At 35.7% G+C, this 21,470-nt stretch overlaps 1 protein-coding gene across 2 annotated transcripts in view; it reads left to right on the forward strand.

The window, feature by feature from the left end:
* The window catches only part of TTLL7 (tubulin tyrosine ligase like 7), a 148,139-nt gene that overhangs the window by 48,547 nt on the left and 78,122 nt on the right, over window positions 1-21,470 (forward strand). For both annotated transcript variants that reach the window (XM_081086613.1, XM_081086614.1), the window contains exons 2-8: window positions 1,936-2,134; window positions 2,323-2,454; window positions 4,995-5,116; window positions 5,932-5,999; window positions 8,954-9,112; window positions 14,038-14,254; window positions 17,381-17,545. In XM_081086613.1, the coding sequence (XP_080942739.1) occupies window positions 2,110-2,134; window positions 2,323-2,454; window positions 4,995-5,116; window positions 5,932-5,999; window positions 8,954-9,112; window positions 14,038-14,254; window positions 17,381-17,545 (888 nt within the window). In that variant the 5' untranslated portion in view covers window positions 1,936-2,109. The remainder of the gene's footprint in view (window positions 1-1,935; window positions 2,135-2,322; window positions 2,455-4,994; window positions 5,117-5,931; window positions 6,000-8,953; window positions 9,113-14,037; window positions 14,255-17,380; window positions 17,546-21,470) is intronic.

The following is a 21,470-nucleotide window of genomic DNA, read 5'->3' on the forward strand; positions in this document are numbered from 1 at the left end:
GATGTTGGACAAGGTCTTGTAAACTCAAGTAGCTACCTCCCTGAGGTATCAGAGAGCTTCCAGAAGTAAATCAATCTGAACTTTAGAGTATTCCTAGCTTTTATTCTGAAAAGTAATCTAGCCTACTTCCAGCTTGGAATTTGGAGCTGAGGTCAGGTTAGGGATATTTACTGTAATTTCACTGTTTGGTTTGAAGTATTGTGAAGTTCCAGAACACACCATATTTGTACTATGTACAGCAATAGGGCTGTACATGTCTTTTACTTCTATGTGACCGACCGTATTAGTATTATGTCTGAATACAGTGGAACTTAGTGAATAGGATAATCAGAATTGTGTCCAAATCCTATGTTTTCTATTTACTAGCTCTTACTTGATTTATTTAACTTATTTAGCTTTAGTTTTCATATCTGGAAAATTGGGAAATAATACCTAAGTTATTGAGTGTATATTATAATGAAATGTTTTAGATTTTTAATACAGTACCTGCCCAATGTTGGTCTGTAATAAATAATCTTTCTGTAGTTTTGCATTTGAATTATTCTAGAGAATTATTCTAGTAAAAGTGATACCTGAGAACAAATTAAGTTCTAAATTTTCTTTAATAATGAGTCTTATGAATAATGACTATTTGGGGTGATGTATATAAATCATATTTTATGTAGAAAATTTCTGAATATTTCCGAGTTTTTAATAAACCATGGAATCTCCTGATAAAGATATTAATACTATTGTTTATCATGATAGGATTTATACATTTTCATTATGTTTAGAGACATTTTACAAGAACTCATCATTCTTACAATATGAAGGGAGAAATTGGAAGGTGGATAGTATAGATTAGGCAGTATAATATAGTAAGGGCATAAATACCTAGATGCATATATACACAATGAAAATATAAGTGAAGCATAATATAGGTCATGTTAAAGTGTAGCCAAATCAAATGAATTCTTTCATTAAAAAATGGTTATTTCATTCCTTTGTGTGCCCAGATAAGATGATCATAGTAATGATTCCTCCTGTTTTCTGCCTTTCAAAATTGCTCTCATTTTTAAAGGCACAATTCAAATGTTGTCTATTTTATAGTCTACTTGCTCTCTTCCTCATCACACACCGCTTACAAAGGAATCGCTTTTCTCTGCATTCTGTCAGCATGTGACCGCTGCCTGGCACCGTTTCATTGTAAACGCAGTTAAGTTTATGGCATTAGGTTGAAGGTTGCATGGGGTCCCACCAGCTTTGACATCAGAGAGATGTTAATTTTAATCTTCACTTGTTCACTTTCTTTGCAAGGATTTCGCCTTTCTGTGCTCAATTTTCTTACTGTAAGACAGATGGGGATAAAAGCTTCTACCTCAAAGTGCTGTTGAAAGATTCAGTAGTGTCAGTGGCCTGAGATAGTAAATGGTAGTGAATATTGTTATTGTTGCCATTGTCTGTGTATGGCATGTTATTTATTGTATGTAAATATGATATGTGACTTAAATAAAACCTCCTTTGCCGAAACCGGTTTGGCTCAGTGGATAGAGCGTCGGCCTACGGACTGAAAGGTCCTAGGTTCGATTCTGGTCAAGGGCATGTACCTAGGTTGCGGGCATATCCCCAGTAGGAGATGTGCAGGAGGCAGCTGATCGATGTTTCTCTCTCATCGATGTTTCTAACTCTCTATCTCTCTTCCTTCCTCTCTGTAAAAAATCAATAAAATATATTTAAAAAAAATAAAATAAATAAAACCTCCTTCTCTAGACTGCACTTTTTAGGACAGGGAACCATCACTTGGCATTTTACATAAGGTTTAGTAAATTAACAAATACGTGTTGATTGAGTACATTAACTTTCACTTTTACTTGGATTTTAAAAATAGTATTGGTAGATAACACAAAATGTCATAAAAGTTGTTTTCTAAATGGCTTTGTTTTTAAATCCCTGCAGGTAACTTCTTTTCCCATAACTTCAGTGCCCTGAAACCCGAGTATTCCACCAAGATAATATGATAGGCACTTTCCGTGGTTTGGAGCCATATCCTACTTAGACGAATGCGGGCCTTCCAGAGGTCCTGAGAGCTTGGTACAGAGCACACACTGCTTGCTAGTTGGCGCGGCAATAATGCCATCTCTGCCTCAAGAAAGAGGTAAGCTGGCTGATTTCATCACATCACAGAATACAGATTATAGATCATCACTGCTGGCTATTCATAATTGGGGATTCTTAAAGAACCAGAACTTAAAATTTTACATTTTTCGGGAGGGCATTTGTGTTCTCTGGTATGGAATTTTTATTATTTCAATGATATTTGGTTGGTTTACGTTTCTCTTAAAGTTATTCAGGGGCCTTCTGCCTTGGATCTGAATACAGAGCTGCCTTTTCAAAGCACACTGAAAAGGAGAGTCAGAAAGAAGAAAAAGAAGGGGACAATTACAGCCAATGTTGCTGGGACAAAGTTTGAAATTGGTAGGTCTTCTCAAAATCATGAGATTGTCATACCTGTTGGAAAGTCTAATTTGATGTTGAAAAAAAATGTAGAAATTCAGAGAGATACTCTTTTTTATGTAATGGATTTTTAAATGCCTTTTATAAAGTTTTATTTTTAATGAGATATTTATCATGTTGATAATCAAATAGAGCATCAGTGTAAATGAAAAACTTTAGTTATTATTTAGAATGATTTTGATTAAACTCAATGTTAAAATCAAGCATAAAATGATAAGGACATTAAACAGATTAAAATGTTAAATAGAAATTGAACAGTTTAAAATTTGAGATTTTTATTAAACAATGAGAACCTGAGAAAGAATAGAGTAAAAACATTTCTCATTTTTAAATAAATCTTTTAAAGATACTGTTGCTTTTTATTAATGAAATTCCAGTATTTCTGTCTAAAAAGCATCTGCAGTGTTGAGAGCAGATAAGAATTAATTGCTTGAAATTAAGATACTTTTGCCCAGCACTGCAAATCTCATTATGAATAACAAGCACTCAAATAATATTCCTCTTTTCTTAGTTATTTTGCATTAAAAGAGTTGAGGAAAATCATATGAACCTCAAGGATATTAAATTTTTTTAGCCTTTATTAATATTTGAGAATCTCGTTTTCATTTACATTAATTCATCAAAGCTCAGCAACAATCAGTGAAATATTTCAGTGGGATTGAGGTCCCCCAACACTCTGTTCCAACAGGTGTTCCTCAGAGAGAACCACGCTGAGCATGTTGGTGTGAGAGGACGAGATGTGACAGGTTCAGGGCTTATCTGCAGCGATTTTTCAGAAGGAAAAAATGAGAGTAAGGTGGCCTTTGCAAAAGTGATTGATGGTCCCACTGGCGTGGCTCCGTGGTTGAGCGTGGACCTACGGAGCAGGACTTTGTGGTTCGATTTCGGGGTCAGGGCACATGCCCGGGTTGTGGGCTCGATCCCCGGTGTGGGGCATGTAGGAGGCAGCCGATTTATGATTCTCTCTCATCATTGATGTTTCTCTCTCTCTCTCTCTCCTTCTCCCTTCCTCTCTGAAATCAATAAAAGTATATTTTTAAAAAGTGATAGCTGGGTGGTGTTAACTCATCCTCTCACTTTGAAGGTCCTCATGGGGTTCATAAGGAACCTTGATTTAAAGGAGAGTGTTTAAATGAAGTTCCCTCTCACTTTCCTAGGAAGTGTGCAGAGGGCTGACGTGTTAGTGTTCTCCATACTGATTCTGGTTCTGTTCTCTCATCAAGGTCTTCCCAGTCATTTCTGAGAGGCGCACACGATGCGTCTCATGTACTCAGGAACAGGTCTGCTCCTGAGCTGCTGGTCTGACCTCATTGTCTTCTGCCTGTGAGCCAGTTAAAGGGGTCTCCTAGGCTATGTCGCTATTGCCCTGGCCCTCCTTATGACCTCTAGGGGGCACAGCAGCTCCTGAGCCCCCAGGACGCCAGCTGCCTGGTGGTCTGTGGCAGATGAGAGAGGAACAGCCCTTTCCTTGACTTACATTGTCACCTGGCCTTCAGACAGCCTGAGTTTCCCCAGGATCTCATGTCAAAGAGCATCTTCAGCTCACAATCCCTTCCCCGACCTCATCCACGGCCAGTCACTGTCCTCTTTTGTGCCTGTGTACTGGGCACTGTTGCACAAACAGTTCTTTCTTTTTCCTCAGCTGCGAAACAAACAAGTGTCCCCAGGATTTGAGACCAACAAGTGTTTGCTCATCAGTATCATACTTGAGCCAGATAAATTCAGACAATTGATTGCTTTGTACCATTTCTCCTCATATTGGATACCAGTAAAAGTAAAACTTTTACAAATAAGTATTTTGCTTCCCTGTATTGTAGGCAAGAAGGAACTTGAAATTTATTGGAAGAAAAATGTCAATATGTTAATTATAATATCTAAATTAGAGAAGAGTCCATAACTAGTTTGTACTAACAAACAAGGTTTCCTCTGAGCACAGATCTCTTTTTCGGTAAGATTAGAGGGTTTGCAGATAGGAGAGAGCCACTTTCTGAATCTGTGCAGTGAATTCTGCTTTTTTATTTTGCATCCTGAGTCAACATGCTGACTTGGTTTTAATTGCTAAAAATAATTGGAACTAGGGGAGGTGGAAAGTAGGTCTAATGATCTAATGACCAGGGGCTATTTTTCCCTTTTCCCTTTTGTACCCAGCCCAAGGTCATGAAAAAGCCAGGAAAGTACATTTTGCTGATAGAGGTGTTGTCTCAGCTGTGCATATGTTCTCCTTGTGCTGTGAATAATCACTGGGATCTTTAGCAGTGTTGTGTCCCTGTTAAATCTCTGAGGATTTGGGTGCAACCTAAAAACAGTTCTCAGTTACTGCTGAGAATAATTTGGCCCTAGAGAAATTGTTATAACTCAAAACAAGGTTTATGCTATAACTAATGGAGATTTTGCCAACAAAGCACTTTGAGCTAAAATTTATACATATCAAAATATGTTTCCCCATTGGATAGGTTTCAGAAGTATTTTAATTTTGGTTTAACTTAACCTTTTACTTGCAGTTCGTTTAGTAATAGATGAAATGGGATTTATGAAAACTTCAGACGAGGATGAAACGAGTAACCTGATATGGTGTGACGCCGCAGTTCAGCAGGAGAAGATTGCAGAGCTGCAAAACTACCAGGTGGGGAGTTAGTCATGGCCCATCATTGGCCGTTAGGAAAGTTACATACATTCCCTCCTAGCTTTCTTTAGATAGGGTTCTTGCTATGTTGACAATCTCACCTGAATAGCCTGTTGTGTTGCTGTGCAGTACTGACTTTGCGTGAAGTCTGCATCCTTTCAGATGTAACTTTTAACCTCTTTGCATCTTTAAGTAAGAATTGATAGAAGAAAACCTTTACTAAACTGGTGCTTTGCATTATGCTTAAAGATGAGTCGTGTGGAATAGATGGCCTAGCGAGATCATGACATGGCAGTTCCATGTCTGTTATACATCTGGCTTCATTCTTTTATTTTCAGGATGTGATACAAACATATTTAAAAAGTCAAATGCATGGAATTTTAGACAGTTCACATTTTATGCAGTTCTTTCATTAGTATAGAGGGTAACACAGAATTTACTGCAGGAAAAAGAATAAGTCTATTTTCACTAGTTTTTCACAAATACTTATCTGTATGACTATAGTAAATTTAGAATGTAAAAGATACTTTAGATAATTAATTACCAGTTATTCAACACCAAAAGTTGTAACTTTAATGTCATTATAAACACCCTTTTTTGATTTCTTTAAAATTGTGCAATTTTTATTCTCTGTATAACCAATTACTATAGATTCTTTAATTCATTATAGGTCATTTAACTTAAATATTTTACATTAATAATTGTCAGTTTATTAAAACATGAAAACTTAAAAGATGGTGGTAACTGTATTTAGTATAAATGACTATATTCATTAAGTCAATGAGGATATTAATATTTACCTTTTTATTTTCCAGAGGATCAACCATTTTCCAGGAATGGGGGAGATCTGTAGGAAAGATTTCTTAGCAAGAAATATGACCAAGTAATCTTCATTTTCTTATAATAGAATAAACCTGTTATAAATTTACATTTTGAATATTAGAGTGCTATCTTTTACAAACGTACATTGATTTAAAATGATACTTTGATGGAAGAGAGAGAATTTAGATCTAGGAGGGTCTGAAAAGTTCTCTGGTTCCATTCCTGCACTTTGCCGAGGAGGTAACTGAGGGTCAGAGAAATATCTTGCACAAAGTCAACACATAGTTGGTAGCAGAGCTAGAGCAGAATCTTGGGTTCTAGAATCTCAGGGTTCTTTTAACTGTTTATTCAATATGTTCTTATTTATTTTCAGTTAAACCTTGCAGGATCTAATATGTTGTACTATGGTGTGTGTGTGCATCTGTGTATTCACATACTGGTTACTGAGCATCTGATATGTGCCAGGCACTGTAGTAGGTGCATGTGTGCACGCACATACATGTAGACCACATATACACAGGGTGGGGCAAACATAAGTTTACAGTTGTGAGTTTGTGAAACACCGCTCATTCTTGCATTGTTATTTATTGTATTTTTCCATATGAACAATTATAAACCTCAATTGTAAACCTACTTTTGCCCCACACCGTACATGCCCACCCAGGGATATATATGCACATACATTTATTTCTGAGGCCACTGTTTAGAGGAACAATCTGCTTTCATGGGAAAAACAGTTCACAGGTACTCAAGTTCTGAATGAATTGTAGAATTTTTATGCAGTTTATATCCCTACTGATTAGATTATTTTAGTTTAAGAAACTCGAGTGATAAATTGAGAAAATTTTTAAGAGATATCTTTCACAGAGAAGGTTAGTAAAATTGTGTGTACAATTAACGAAATATCTGTATGTATCCAAGTGAAATTTATGCATCCATCCATTCAACAGATATTTTTGAATGTTTATTTTTTCCCCTAGAGACTGTTAACTGTGAGGTAAACAAGATAAATAAGGCCTAGTCCTTCCCTAGAACTCACATTTTAGTATGGGAGGAAGACCGACATGTTCAGTACAGTTTTACGGTGCCGCATTAGAGGTTAGACTTAGAGTCAAAGGCTGATGGCGACCAAGATAGTGGGAGAGATTATTTTTGAGTGGGCAGGGAAGACTTTCTGGAGGGGTGAAATTGAGATGGATATTGAAAAATGTATAGGAATTAAATGTTTATCTTGAGTATTTGTGTGCTTTAATTTTTTCCAAGTTTATATGTGAAAGAATGTTATTCATAAATACTACATGGTTAATTTAAAACTATATTGTTCTAATTAAAGCTTTAACTTGATCTGATTTTATATCATTATTAAAAATATAATAAATAGCCTGGCTGCTGTTGCTCAGTGGTTGAGCATTGACTCATGAACCATAAGGTCATGGTTCGATTCCCAGTAAGGGCACATGCCCAGATTGTGAGCTCGACCTTCAGTGGGAGGGGTGTGTGTGTGTGCAGGAGGCAGCCGATCAATGATTCTCTCTCATCATTGATGTTTCTATCTCTCTCCCCCTCTCCTTTCCTCTATCTGAAATCAATAAATATTGTACTGAGATTATTTAGCTTGTTGGCTTATTCTGGGCTTGACACATGGAGTTGGTAATTATGTCCTTTTTCATAATAAAAACATAACTTTCTTACAGGGTTCTCTTGAAAGAACACTTGAAATATGGTAACTGTATGAACCTCCAGTTGTATTTAGGTCCTACCTCTTTGCATTCTAAATACTGTTCGTATGGTTTCATTTTAGTTTCTACTAATTTTATTTGGGGACAATATCTGCTACATTATTTGCTCACCTATTAAAAGACTTGCATACATTTACTAAAAAGACATTTTTGAAACAATCAGATTTTCTTTAATATATAATATTTTAAAATATTTCTCTTAATTTATTTTTATTGGGAATCAATATATACAAAACGGTTAACATCTGGGATTCATCAAAAGTAAACCTTTAGCCCTGTACGGTGTTTCACAGTGGTTAGAGTATCAGCTTATGCACCGAAGAGTTGTGGGTTTGATTCCCAGTCAAGGGTATGTACCTGGGTTGCAAGTTCTATCCATGGCCCCTTTGGGGTGTGTGCAGGAGGCAACCAGTCAATGTGTTTCTTTCACATCAATGTTTCTCTATCTCTACCTCCCTTCATCCCTCCTACTCTTCCCCCCTTCCACTCTCTCTAAAAAATCAATGGAAAGAATATCCTTAGGTGAGGATTAAAAACGACAAAGAAGTAAACATTTGATACTGAGTATTATCTTTAAGTTATGTATCAAATAGGCAGCCTGGTTTGTAGCAAATAAAAAATACTAGGACATACATTGTAGCCATAAAACCACATGTATAAGCACATATAGTTCATATAAAAAAAACCTCTACTGACTAACGGCTTCACATAGTTTTCTCAGAAAAGGAATTAATCCCCCAAAAACACCAGACTAAAAGGCAATCAAAACTGCTCCCTATAGGTGACCCAGAGGACTCAAAATCATCTTTAAAGAAGCAATATAAGTGGCACCTGGCCATGAACCATTTCCTACTGCCAATACCCATTCCTGAGGAATAGTTAGTGACTTTTTCCATGTTATATTGCTTTATATGCCTTTATTACCTCTATTACATTGTATTTAATTAATATCCTATATGTAAATTTCTTAGGAAAGAAACCATATTAACTTATATCCCCAGTGCCTGGCACATAGTATGTATTCAAATATATGATTGACTTACTAATAAGTAAATTAATACATAGGACAGAGAAGTGTGTCTATTTGTTTTTACTGATGTATCACCAGTGTCTATAATAGTGCCTAGCACATCGTAGATGCTTAATAGACATCTGCTGAACGACTCAATAAATGAATAGAGGGATTTAAATCCTTGTAGTAAATGTCAGGATTACAGGAAGAAAATTTAGAAAAGTTTGAATAGAAATTACTTCTTATACTATCTCTAACTAACAGAATGATCAAGTCCCGGCCCCTGGATTATACCTTTATTCCTCGAACATGGATCTTCCCTGCTGAATATACTCAATTCCAGAACTACATGAAAGAATTGAAGAAAAAAAGGAAGCAGAAAACTTTTATAGTAAAACCAGCTAATGGTGCAATGGGTCATGGGTAGGTATTTTTCACCTGTAAATTATATCTATCTATCTATCTATCTATCTATCTATCTATCTATCTATCATCTATCTAAAAGCCAAGTGACTGGAATGACCAGAAAGACCAGTTGTTATGATGCGCACTGTGGCCGGCCAACCTCCTGTGGCCCCGGCTCCCGATCCCCCCTCCCCCCCCCACAATCAGGGACTTCCCAGCCGGCCAACCTCCCGGGCCTCTCCCCCGAGCCGGCCAGACCCCATCTGTGCACGAATTTGTGCACTGGACCTCTAGTGCATGTATGTATGTGTGTGTGTGTGTGTGTGTGTGTGTGTGTATATATATATATATATATATATATATATATATATAGTTGGAGGGTGGGGGAATAAATGTGAGTATTCACTCATGGTTGAGTACTAATACGAAAAATATGATAAAATAGGATTCTAACCATTGCTGTTTTTGGAACTAAATATTTAATGAGTCCTTTCTTTCTGTCCCACAGGCTTCAGTAATTTAATTTAAAAATTAAATAAACAGATTGGAAGACTTTAATAGGAGACAACCTAATAGGGGGGAAAAAAGATGTTTTCTATTTTTTAAACAAAATTTGCATTTGTAATAATTTTAGAGTAATCTTGGATACCACAGAGCTAAATTGACTTGGAGAAAGAAATGGGAAGGGAGTTACTTTTACATGTGTCTTCTTTGCTTTACAAATACATTTTTTCCTTTTATTAAATTTATTGGGGTGACACCGATTAACAAAATTATACAGGTCTCAGGCACAAAATTCAACAACTCATTGTCTGTACACTGTATTGTGTGTTCACCACTTCAGGCCAAGTCTCTGTCCATCACCATTTATCCCCCCTATACCTTTCTCCATCTTTCCCAACTCGCCTCTCCCCTGCAATCACCACACTGTTATCCATGTCCATGAGTTTTTTCTCTTTTATGTTCAGTCCCTCCACGCTTTCAGCCTTCCAAAACCCCCTTCCCAGCTGTCAGCCTGCTCTCCAGCTATGAGTCTGTCTCTGTTTTGCTCATTTTTATCTCTGTACCCATGGTGGTTGGATTGAAAATAAGTAGAACACATTAAGCTAAAATACCAAGAAGTAGACATGCTAGCTGAGAATAGATTATATAACTTATATTTCTTTCCTTTTGATTTATGTCAGTTTTCTGCAATGTACTTTTAAAAAATGTAACTGAGTCTGCTTTTAATAAAAACTCATGAGTCATTTTAATCTTTTGTTTTAAATGCTTTGGGTAATAAAGGTTTTTTGGAATTGTAGCTATTCAACACATTTCCCTTTAATTTTCAATCACAATCTAATCAGACATTATTTTTAACTGTGGTTTACTAGTTCAAAAAATGAACATGTAATATTAGTGGGAATTTTATGTTAATTGTTTAATGTAAAGTTGGTGCTCTATGTTAGTCTCAAAGAAAAAAATTTGGGGGCATAATTGAAGTTCACATTTTTTCTCAATTTTAATGTTAAAAATAATGTTAATACACACACACACACACACACTTAATGGTAAAACATTATACAGAAATATTAATCAGATTTGACAACAGTATAAAAAATAGCTGAAAAAGCACGCTGTAATGCAGTGAGTAGGTAAAGGACACCTCTGCCATCTGTGGAGGATATCCATTTCCTTGCTGATCTATTGTTTGATTGTCCTCTCCATTGCTGATAGTGGGGTGTTGAAGACTCCAGTTGTTATTGTTGAACTATCTATATCTTCTTTGAGTTCTATCAGTTTTTGCTTCATATATTTTGGAGCTCTGCTGGTAGGTCCATATATGTTTATAATTATTATGTCTTCTTGATGCATTGCCTTTTAAAAAAAATCACTATGTACTGTTTTCTTTGTCTTTTGTAATAACTTTATCTGAAAGTCTAGTTTGGTTATTGTTTGCATGAAATGAAATATCTTTTCCATTTATTTACTTTCAACCTATTTGAGACTTTGAATCTAAAATGAATCTCTTATAGACAAAATATAGTTGGACCATGTTTTTTTTTTTTTAATTCATTCTGCCAAATCTTGTTTTTTAATAAGAGAGTTAATCTATTTGTACTTAAATCATTATTGATAAGGGAAGATTTACTTCTACCATTTTTCTATTTGTTTTCTATGTCTTATATATAGTTTTCATTCCTTAATTCCTCCATTTCTGCCCTCTTACATATTAAATAATTTTCTAGTGTACCAATTTAATTTCCTTGTCATTTATTTAACTATATTTTTAATTTTTTAATGGTTACTTTGGGATTACAATTAACATCTCAATTTATAGCAGTCTTGTTTGGATTAATATCATTTTTCTTTCAATAGTAAAAAACAACAACAACAAAACACAAAAACCCCTGATCTTATATAGCTCTGCTCCCTTTTATTGTCACAAAATACATCCTGTTCATTGTGTATCCAATAACGAAGATTTATAATTATTGTTTTATGCAATTGTTTTAAATAATATAGGAAAAATGAGGAGTCACAAACTTAAACTATACTAATAGTGACTTTTATATTTACCATGAATCACCTTTAGTGGCGATCTTTATTTCTTTGTGTGTATTTGAGTTACTATCTAGTGTCCTTTTGTTTTGCCTGAAGGATTCGCTTTAGCATTTCTTGTAGGCCAGGTGTACTAGCAAAAAACTCCTGCAGCTTCTGTTTATCTGGGAGTGTCTTAATTTCTTCTTTAATTTTCAATAGTTTTGCCAGCTATAGAATTCTTGGTTAAAAGTTCTTTTTTTCTTTTTCTGTCAGGTCTTTGAATATGTCATTTCACTGTATTTTGGCCTCCAATGTTTCTGATAAGAAATAAGCTTTTTATGTTATTGAGGATTCCTCGGACATGATGAGTAGCTTTAATCTTGCTACTTTCAAGGCTCTTTGCCTTGGCTTTTGACAGTTTGATTATGTGTCTCAGTGTGGATCTCTTTGAGTTTGTCCTACTTGGAGTTCATTGATCTTCTTGGAATTAAGATATCTTCAGCTATTAATTCTTCAAATATTATTCTTTCCCCTCTTTCTCTCTCCTGTTTATTTGAGACTCCCAGAATATGTATGCTAATATTCTTGATGGTGAACTTTTAAGCTCTGATTTTTCTTCATTTTTTTTTCTTTTTGTTCCTTAGATGAGTTAATCTTAACCAATCATCTTCAAGTTTTGCTTTTTTTTTTGCATTCTTAAATATTCTGTTTAGCACCTCTAATGATTTTTTTTATTGTTTTGTTATTGTACTTTTCAACTTGAGAATTTCTGTTTGAGTTCTCTCTCTTACCCTTTAAAAATAATTTCTATCTCTATTGATATTCTCAAGTTGGTGTGATAGCATTTTCATGATATCCTTTAACTCTTTGAATAAATTTAAAATAGTTGATTTCAATAGTTGATTGTTCAGTAAGCTCAGTGTCTGGGTTTCCTCAGAGACTTCATGCTAATTGATAATATTCCTGTGTATGTGTCATACTTACTTTTTTCCTTTGCATAACTTATAATCTTTTTGTTAAAAATTTGACATTTTTTTTTCGCCTTAATAGGTTTGGCTCAGTGGATAGAAGGTCGGCCTGTGGACTCAATGGTCCCAGGTTCGATTCCGGTCAAGGGCATGTACCTTGGTTGCGGGCACATCCCCACTAGGGGGTGTGCAGGAGGCAGCTGATTGATGATTCTCTCTCATCATTGATGTTTCTATCTCTCTCTCCATCCACTCCTCTCTGAAATCAATAAAAATATATCTTTAAAAAAATTGACATTTTTAATACTATAATGTAGAAACTCAGAAATTCAGCTTCTCTATCTCTTTGAGATAACTCAAAATTATCAACTGGCAGTAGGTTTGTTGTTATTGTTCATGCTTGTTGTAGTTGCTGCTTATTTGCACAGTGGGTTTCTGAAATAATTTCGTGAAGTTTGTATTCTTTGTTGTGTGTGGCTACTCTAATTCTTCTTGTGTTAGGTCAGTGGTCAGCTACTAATTGGATAGAGATTTTCTTAAACATTTAGAAACCTCCCCTCCAAAAGATTTTGCCCAGTCTTTGCAGATGGATTGTGTGTGTGTTTAAGTTTGAGCAAGCCTTCTGTGTCCAACTAGGCAATTATATCTCTGCTCAGCCTTTACTTCTTACTCGTATAGAGCCCCCCCCTGGTTAGCCTAAGCTAAGAGCTTAGGATCTTAGGATCCTGAGCAGGCACCTACCTTTGGGCATGGACATGGCCTTCTGGAGTCCTAGAAATATGTCAGAGCTTTTCAAAACCTATTCCTCAAAGATTCTCATTCCTCAGTCTTTCCCCCCAATCTTTTTAGTAGGTCTGTTGTTTCCTCCAATGGTTAGGCAGCAGGGACTAGCACATATGTCGTTAAATCTTGTCCATAATTGCCTACTAAGTAGCTGCCTCAGCCTGGGGAGAGTTTCCACTTAGGCAAGATAAAAGCACCCCCTTTGAGGTCCTCCAGGGAGCCACTACACAGGTTAAAAAAACAAGGCCACCAACAGAATATGCTCTATTCTGCACCCTCTAGAATCAGTATCAGTACTGGAAACATGGGCTGCTGTTCAAGCCCACTGGTGAGCTGAGGGTAGAGAGTTGGTAGCAGAGTAAGTTAAACTGCCCCAAAGCTGTTTTACATAGATTCAGCTGTGGTGATTTTTTTTTTTAATTTTATTTTTACTTATTTTTTGATTAAATGACCCCTGGTTGTTACAAGCTTTTGGTTAGTTTCCAGAATTCCAGAAAATTTGATTCTGACAACTTTCTTATTTTTATTGTTTTGCAATTCACTGCTTTTGTGAAGGCACAGACTTTGGAGTTATCCATTCCTCCGTATTCTTCTTGAGTATTAGCTATAACTTTGCAAACATCTTGACTCCATATAAAATCGTTCTTTTGATTCTTTTTCTAAACTTAGGATTTCTTTGATAAGAAATGGTGACAAACTTCCATCCCAGGATCATTTGATTGTTCAAGAATACATCGACAAGCCTTTCCTAATGGAAGGCTACAAGTTTGATTTACGAATTTACATTCTGGTAACATCATGTGATCCACTAAAAATATTTCTCTACCACGATGGACTTGTGCGAATGGGAACAGAGAAGTACATTCCACCTAATGAGTCCAATTTGGTAAGTGATACCAAACAGATTCTATGATTTGATTCATAGATTCAACATGTACTTTTTAAAGAACCCATTGTGTCTAAAGGTTATATGAATGAAAGTTCCTCCTCTCAGGTTCTTAGAGTCTAGAACAGGGGTGGGGAACCTTTTTACTGCCAAGGGCCATTTGGATATTTATAACATCATTCATGGGACATACAAAATTATCAACTTGAAAATTAGCTTGCTATATTTAGTCAAGCATTTAATTAACTCACCCCTAATGCCTTGGCAGGGCCAGACCAAATGATTCCACGAGCCCTATATGGCCCATGGGCTGGACGTTCCCTACCACTGAACTAGAACAACCATTTTCAACTGATGTGCCGCAAAAATTTTTAAAACATTCAATACCTGACTGACTAGTCAGGGACACTGTCCTTTTTGCCCTTAGATTATCAGATGAAAAAAATGACAACAGGCAGCACAACAATAGCTTGTCCAGTTGTGAATGAATCAAAATTATACTTATTTTTTTGTCAGATTGGCAAGAAACGATATTTTTGTTGTGCTGCAGAATCTTAGTAATTAGTGTGTATGTGCCATGAGATGAGAACGGTTGAAATCGCTGGTCTAGAATGATTGCATGTACAAACAGGACTACTTCCAACCTGTAGACAGCTTTGGGAAAAATGGAATATAAAAAAGGTGTCTGCTCCAGGAAGGCTAATCAGGAAAAGTCATCCCCTCTGGGTGCTGCGGACACAAGGATGGATTTCTAAGCACATGTGTGTATGCAGTAGCCCTGGATAGAAATGATTTTTCTATAACTATAAATGAAAAAAATAAGATGCCACTAGGAAGTATAGATAGAATGTTTATGTAGTTGAGTACAAAATGGCTAGTTTGTATTCAGCTCCTCAAGGAGGAGGCTGTACTTGAACAGTGTTTATACTTTTGTATAATAGGTTCGGTTTAAACATATAGAATGTGGGAGAAAGTATATGAAATAGGGAAAGCAAAAGATATCAGAAAATAGAGTTATGTATTTTTGTTGGACTAAAAGAGAACATTGTAAATTTACATTGACCAAATGTGAAGAAGAGACATAAATGGTCTGTTTCATTGTGATTTTTAAGTCTATTAAACTGTAATTTATTATCATATTTTTTCATAAAGTAATAAACTATAACTTATAGTTTATATAAAACAAACTTTAATTTATTTTTTGTATGTATTGATTTATTATTAACTAAAAGTAAAAGTTTAGTTAACTTCTAACCATTTTTTACAATTATTTCCCCTTTTGACAAAGGCCTGGTTATTGTTTTCTTCCAATGTTATGCACATAATTAACTCTATTAAGAATGGTCGTGTTTCTGCCCTAGCTAGAGTTCAATCCCTGGTCAGGGCACATATAAGAATCAACCAATGAATGCATAAATAAGTGGAACAACAAATCGATCTCTGTCTCTCTCTCTCTCTCCCCACTCCCTTTATCTCTCCCTCTCCTTTTCTCTCTCTCTCTCTCTCTCTCTCTCTCTCTCTCTCTCTCTCTCTCAAAAAAATAAAAAGGAATGGTTATATTTTCAAAATTCAATAATAAGGGCTGATCATAAATGTTACTATATTCAATGAATTAAAAAATTTTGTAAACCTGGCAGAGGAAGAATAAGGGAACTGGTAGTAGGGGCTCCTTAAATATTGTTTAATAAATGAAAAAATAAATTCTTAATTAGTGGTGAGCACATATAATTCAAATGAGGAGTTCTGCATATTTGCTTTAAAGATTTTAAGACTGTAGACCTAAGTAATGGCAGTGAAAAAAATGTGACATGAATATACTTAGTTATTAACAAGCCAAAATACTAATCATGTTCATGAAGCATATATTCATTGTGATGCAACAATGCTACCTGAAGTCACCTCTAGGAGATGGATCAGGAGAGTAGGATTTATAGACTTGATGTATGTTCATGGGAGATTGGTAAGGAGCCAATCTTTTTCAAGTTTATTTGAGAAAAACACTCAGCAAACCTAAGGATATAAAGAGGCAAAGACAAAACAGCCGTAATATGGAGCATCATAAATGTGCTGTTGATCATTCAGACACTACAGCTCTGCATGGGGAACAGCATGGTCTGCTGAGTGCACTCTGTTCAGTGATGGCGAACCTATGACACGCGTTTCAGAGGTGACACGCGAACTCATTTTTTTGGTTGATTTTTCTTTGTTAAATGGCATTTAAATATATAAAATAAATATCAAAAATATTAGTCTTTGTTTTACTGTGGTTGCAAATATCAAAAAATTCCTATGTGTGACACGGCACCAGAGTTAAGTTAGGGTTTTTCAAAATGCTGACACGCCGAGCTCAAAAGGTTCGCCATCACTGCATTGATCTTGTTAATGAGTTACAGTGGCCTCTGCATAAGAATGGGGCAGAGGCTGTGTTTGCTAGTCCTGTCTTTTGGTTTATGCTACTTACTTGAGCTTTCATTTTTTAATGTTTCTTTGCAAAGGCTTAGAATGTTCTCTCAGAAAATTCCTTTCCTAAACACAAATTTGAGTAAAAACTGTAAGGGACCGCCGTAACCGGTTTGGCTCAGTGCATAGAGCATCATCCTGCGGACTGAAGGGTCCCGGGTTTGATTCTGGTCAGGGACATGTACCTTGATTGTGGGCACATCCCCAGTGGGAGGTGTGCAGAAGGCGGCTGGTCGATGTTTGTCATTCATCGATGTTTCTGGCTCTCTATCCCTCTCCCTTCCTCTCTGTAAAAAATCAATAAAATTAAAAAAAAAAAAAACACAAACAAAAAACAAAACTGTAAGTAACCAAAAAAAGCGAACAAAAAAATGAACAAAAGAGCATTTTTCTTACTTAGCAATATACAATTTTACATTTTCATTTAATTACTCTATAGATTCTTATTATTTTAATGCTCTCTGTGGCAGATATAGATTACTACAGTCACGTTAAGGGAAACGTGCCATTCCATTTAGTTTGGAAATTTTCAAAGTAATTGTGAAATTTTCAATCTGTATATTTTAAACTTTAAAATCATCTTTCATCTTTGGATGCTTGTCTTTTCTGTGAAATCTCACGGTTCTAGAGTCCCATAGGTGATACCTTGGTTCTTACTTGTTACAGACCCAGTTATACATGCACCTGACAAACTACTCGGTGAACAAGCACAATGAGCGTTTTGAAAGGGACGAGACGGAAAACAAGGGCAGCAAACGCTCCATCAAATGGTTTACGGAATTCCTGCAAGCAAATCAACATGATGTTGCCAAGTTTTGGAGTGACATTTCAGTAAGAGTATACTATTCCACAATTATGACTGTCTTTCCTCAGATTAAATTAAACGATCACCAAGCATTTTAAATAAAGAGCAGATTACATTAGATTGGGCAGATAAGGCATGTTTTCATGAAGGAAGTAGAATTTGGGATGGACCTTGATACATGAGTAGTATTTTCACTGCTAGGGATGGGAGAGGGAATTCTAGGTGGAGGTGAAAATGTAAGTAAAAGCGTGGAGAGGTATGAGAGTACTGTTAAGTGGTCCAGGTTGGTACATTTGGTATTTGTGGGAGATGCGTGGGGACTTAGGGCTGAAAAGATACGTAGAGGCTAAATTTTAGGTCTGAAAATCAAGGCTTAACGTCCAGGCTTAATCAAGGCTTAAGGGAGGAGAATAATAAGGTCAAGGACTATGAACTAAAAAGGTACATCTGAAAAAGGGTGTGGAATGGGTTGGAGTGAAGACCAAGAGTAGGTAGGAGAGGGCCCTTGGGAGTGCTTTTAGTGAAAAGAACGGCCTAAATTGAACACAATAAAGGGGTGGCAATGAGGTAGATGTTGGGATTAATTGAATGTTCAGAATGGGAGAGAAGTACTCAGTGATTCTTCTAGTTTTAAGGAGTAATTATATAAGGGAGAATGGAGGTGGCATTATCTGAAATAGAGTAGGAAGGAATTTATTTTTGAGAAGATTTAGATCTTAGCTTTTTTGCAGATGAAGGAAAATAGTTTTACTTATTTATTTGTTTATTCATTCATTTGTCCAGTAAACATTTATTGCACCCATAATATAAGCCTATCTTTGTCTGATAATTTGACGGTTTATAAGTTACACCTCCGGTTCTTGAAAAACTTAGAGTTTGGCAGGAAAAACCAGCACAGTAATTGTTATTGAAATGCAGTGTAGCAAGCACAACAGAGGAGGCAGCAGTGGATTCTGTGGGAGGTAGAGGAAACCACATACAGTAGCTTTGGGTCGGTGGTGAGAGGGGACTTCTTGGAGGCATTGACTTCCGAACTAAGCTTTTAAAAGTCCGTGAGGCTATGATGATGAATTTTACTTTAGATGTGTTGAACCTGAAATGCTGTCTCAGGTAGAAAGATCAAGCAGTCAGGAATGTGTTTGTGGTGCAATTGATATATAACGCCGTGGCAATGGATGAAATTCCAAAAGGTAAAGGTGAAGAGAAACAAGGAAACAGATAAGAGAAGATAACTTTGGCGAAACAGACCCTTTATTAATTCTAGCAGAAGTATTAAATAAAATGGTATTCCAAGTTAGAAGACTGTGTCTACTGAAAATAATGTGATTAAGGGCTATATAATTTGATTTGGCTTTTCTTTGGGGACAAATAATATATAATTTAAATAAATCTGTAATGGCAATGGACATGAAAGTTCATAGGTAGTTGAACTTGGTTCAGTTGAGAAAATCAGAGAGAAAAATAAGCATCATTATATTTATCTTTGGTTGATTGTTGATTGATGTTTCTTACTCCTTATATTTTATGTCACAGGACATAAATCCAAAGATTCTTAGATGTCAGACAAGTGAAAAAGAGTGACGTTTGCATAGAATCAATTAGGGTGCGCTGGGAACTGTGCTAATTTGAAGAGCATAAAAAAGAGGCCTGAAGCACATAGATACCACTCAGCACTATTCTATTGGTGCACATGATATTTTGGGCCCAGGGTGGTTCATCTCCTAATTTGTCAATAGAAGCTGTAAATCCCCAGATTTGTAAATATTGACAACCCATTCAAAAGTTTTAAAAATGTAGGACTCATGAAAAATGTTTGTCATCTGGATTTGGTTAGATGCCCACCAACTTGTTTACTTTCTATTATATCTTCCTGAGAAACTACATACCTCCAAACAAAAATTTGATTACAATAATTCTGTGTTTATTTACTTATTTATTTTAGCAAGGCCAATTCTGTGGAAATTTCAAAAAATGTTCTAATGATAGATTTACTATCATAGTGGATTAGAAGACTCAGAGTTGAGAAATTTATGTTGGGGCAGTTGCTTTTTGATGGAAGATCATATGGTACATGATATTGCCTGGACGATTTAATGAGAAGGGTATTTGATGATTAGACCAAGGACATTTTATATACTCTCCAATATTCATTTTTCTTTATCAAATATTTCATGTCCATATGGGAATGTCTTTGTAAAAAGGTGGCGCCTGTTGGGCTGCCTTGGTGAAGTATGTATAGAGAGAATCAATCAGAGAAAAGTGAGTATGATGAGCTTATAAGTGGTACTTTTTCCACATGATTTAATTGGGGGAAGGTTTAGAAGTAATACTAATATTATTCATAGGTTAGGCAATTAACTTTTCTCTTATAGCCTAAAGTATAACTTTCAGATATGACCTAAACATGACCAATGTGAGTCCATTAAGGTCTGACACATTCATGATCTCCTCCATAAGTGGCTAAATTTTGCATCACTTTTGCCTACCTTAGTTAGAATGTATATTAATAATCTATAAGTAATTGATTACTTAATAAATTAATAAATTTATATAATAATTTAAATAAATTAATAACTTATTAAATTATTAACTTTCCCAAGTACATTTCTTACATTTATCTTGTCAGATTGTCTGCATTTACTTAGTTATTTAAAATTTTGTCTTTATTCAGAATTACATATAATTTGTAAAGATCTCTCTGTTTAAGGTGAATCAACAAAATACTATATTATAAAAAGAGAACAATAGGAGATAGAGAAGGCAAATGTAATAGATTTTTATCGTAATGTTAATAGCTTACAAATTTTATGAATTTAACTTAGGAGGCTTTTTTTAATGACCTCTTTTTTGGGGGTAATTTTTTAAAAAAGAAACTGCCTATATCTAAAAACTAGCAATACCTTCCATGAAGCACAGAGATGTGTGTTTTTGTGCTTAACAAAAATGAGTAGAAAATCAACAGAAAATCAGGCCATAGAGATTAAAAATGATTGTAATGCCTTTTTGTATATTTTGTGTACAAATCTACAAATCATATTTCAAAGCAATGATACTTGGAAAAGAATTGGTGAAATTTGATTTGTGCTTGATTATATCACTCCTGATTTCACATATACCTGCAAGCTTGCCTTTATGTTTCTAAAAATGTGTTGTTTTTTATGTAGAAAAAAACAGAGATCGGTGGGGTCTGTTAATTCCCCTCACTGCCTTGTTCTACACAGACACTTATTAGCCAAGGTTTTAACTTTTTTTGGTACTCTCCAGTTGTTTTAGTAATATCTCCAAAGATTTATATGGAGTGCTTTTTGTCTTTCATCTTTACATTCTTTGGTGTTTCCTTTAATTTGTTATTTTGAATAAAATTTTCTGAGAACAACCTCATGGCATCTCTGACCCTTACTTCCAGATAGCATTGGGGTTGAGATTCTGGGTATCAGTGAGGTTAATTTCTGCCTCCCATTTTTCTCCCATACGGTTAAATATTGCGCCCAGCTGGTAGTGGGATTTTGTGTCTGACCTGACATATGAGATGGGCTTCTAGTGAAATAATAGAATAACTGTAACAGTAGTTTAGTTAAGTTGCTAACACTTATTTCAGGTTCAGTGTGCTCTGGTCGCTGCACTGAGAGTTTCACGTGGAGTCTCATTTTGTCCCTTCGGCAGTCTTTTTGCAGCAGGTGTTATTACTATTGCCAGCTCACATTTGGCAGCAGTACCTGTAGAGAGGCAGTTCCAAAGGCAATATATTCTAAGCAAAAACCAGTGGGGCAGCTTTTCAACAATCCATAGCTTGTTCTCCAGCTTCAGTTAAAACAACTTTTTGCTTTATTGGCATCAGTAACTCAGCCCCATCACATTCTGTGTCCTCACGGAAAATGATGCCAGCCAGCTCGCTCAGTGGCAGTATTGCCTCACTGCACGAAGAAACCCAGCTCTCTGGGGTTCTCCCCT

Source organism: Myotis nattereri, assembly GCF_964212035.1.
Source record: "Myotis nattereri genome assembly, chromosome: 3".
In the NCBI taxonomy this organism is placed as follows: domain Eukaryota; kingdom Metazoa; phylum Chordata; class Mammalia; order Chiroptera; family Vespertilionidae; genus Myotis; species Myotis nattereri.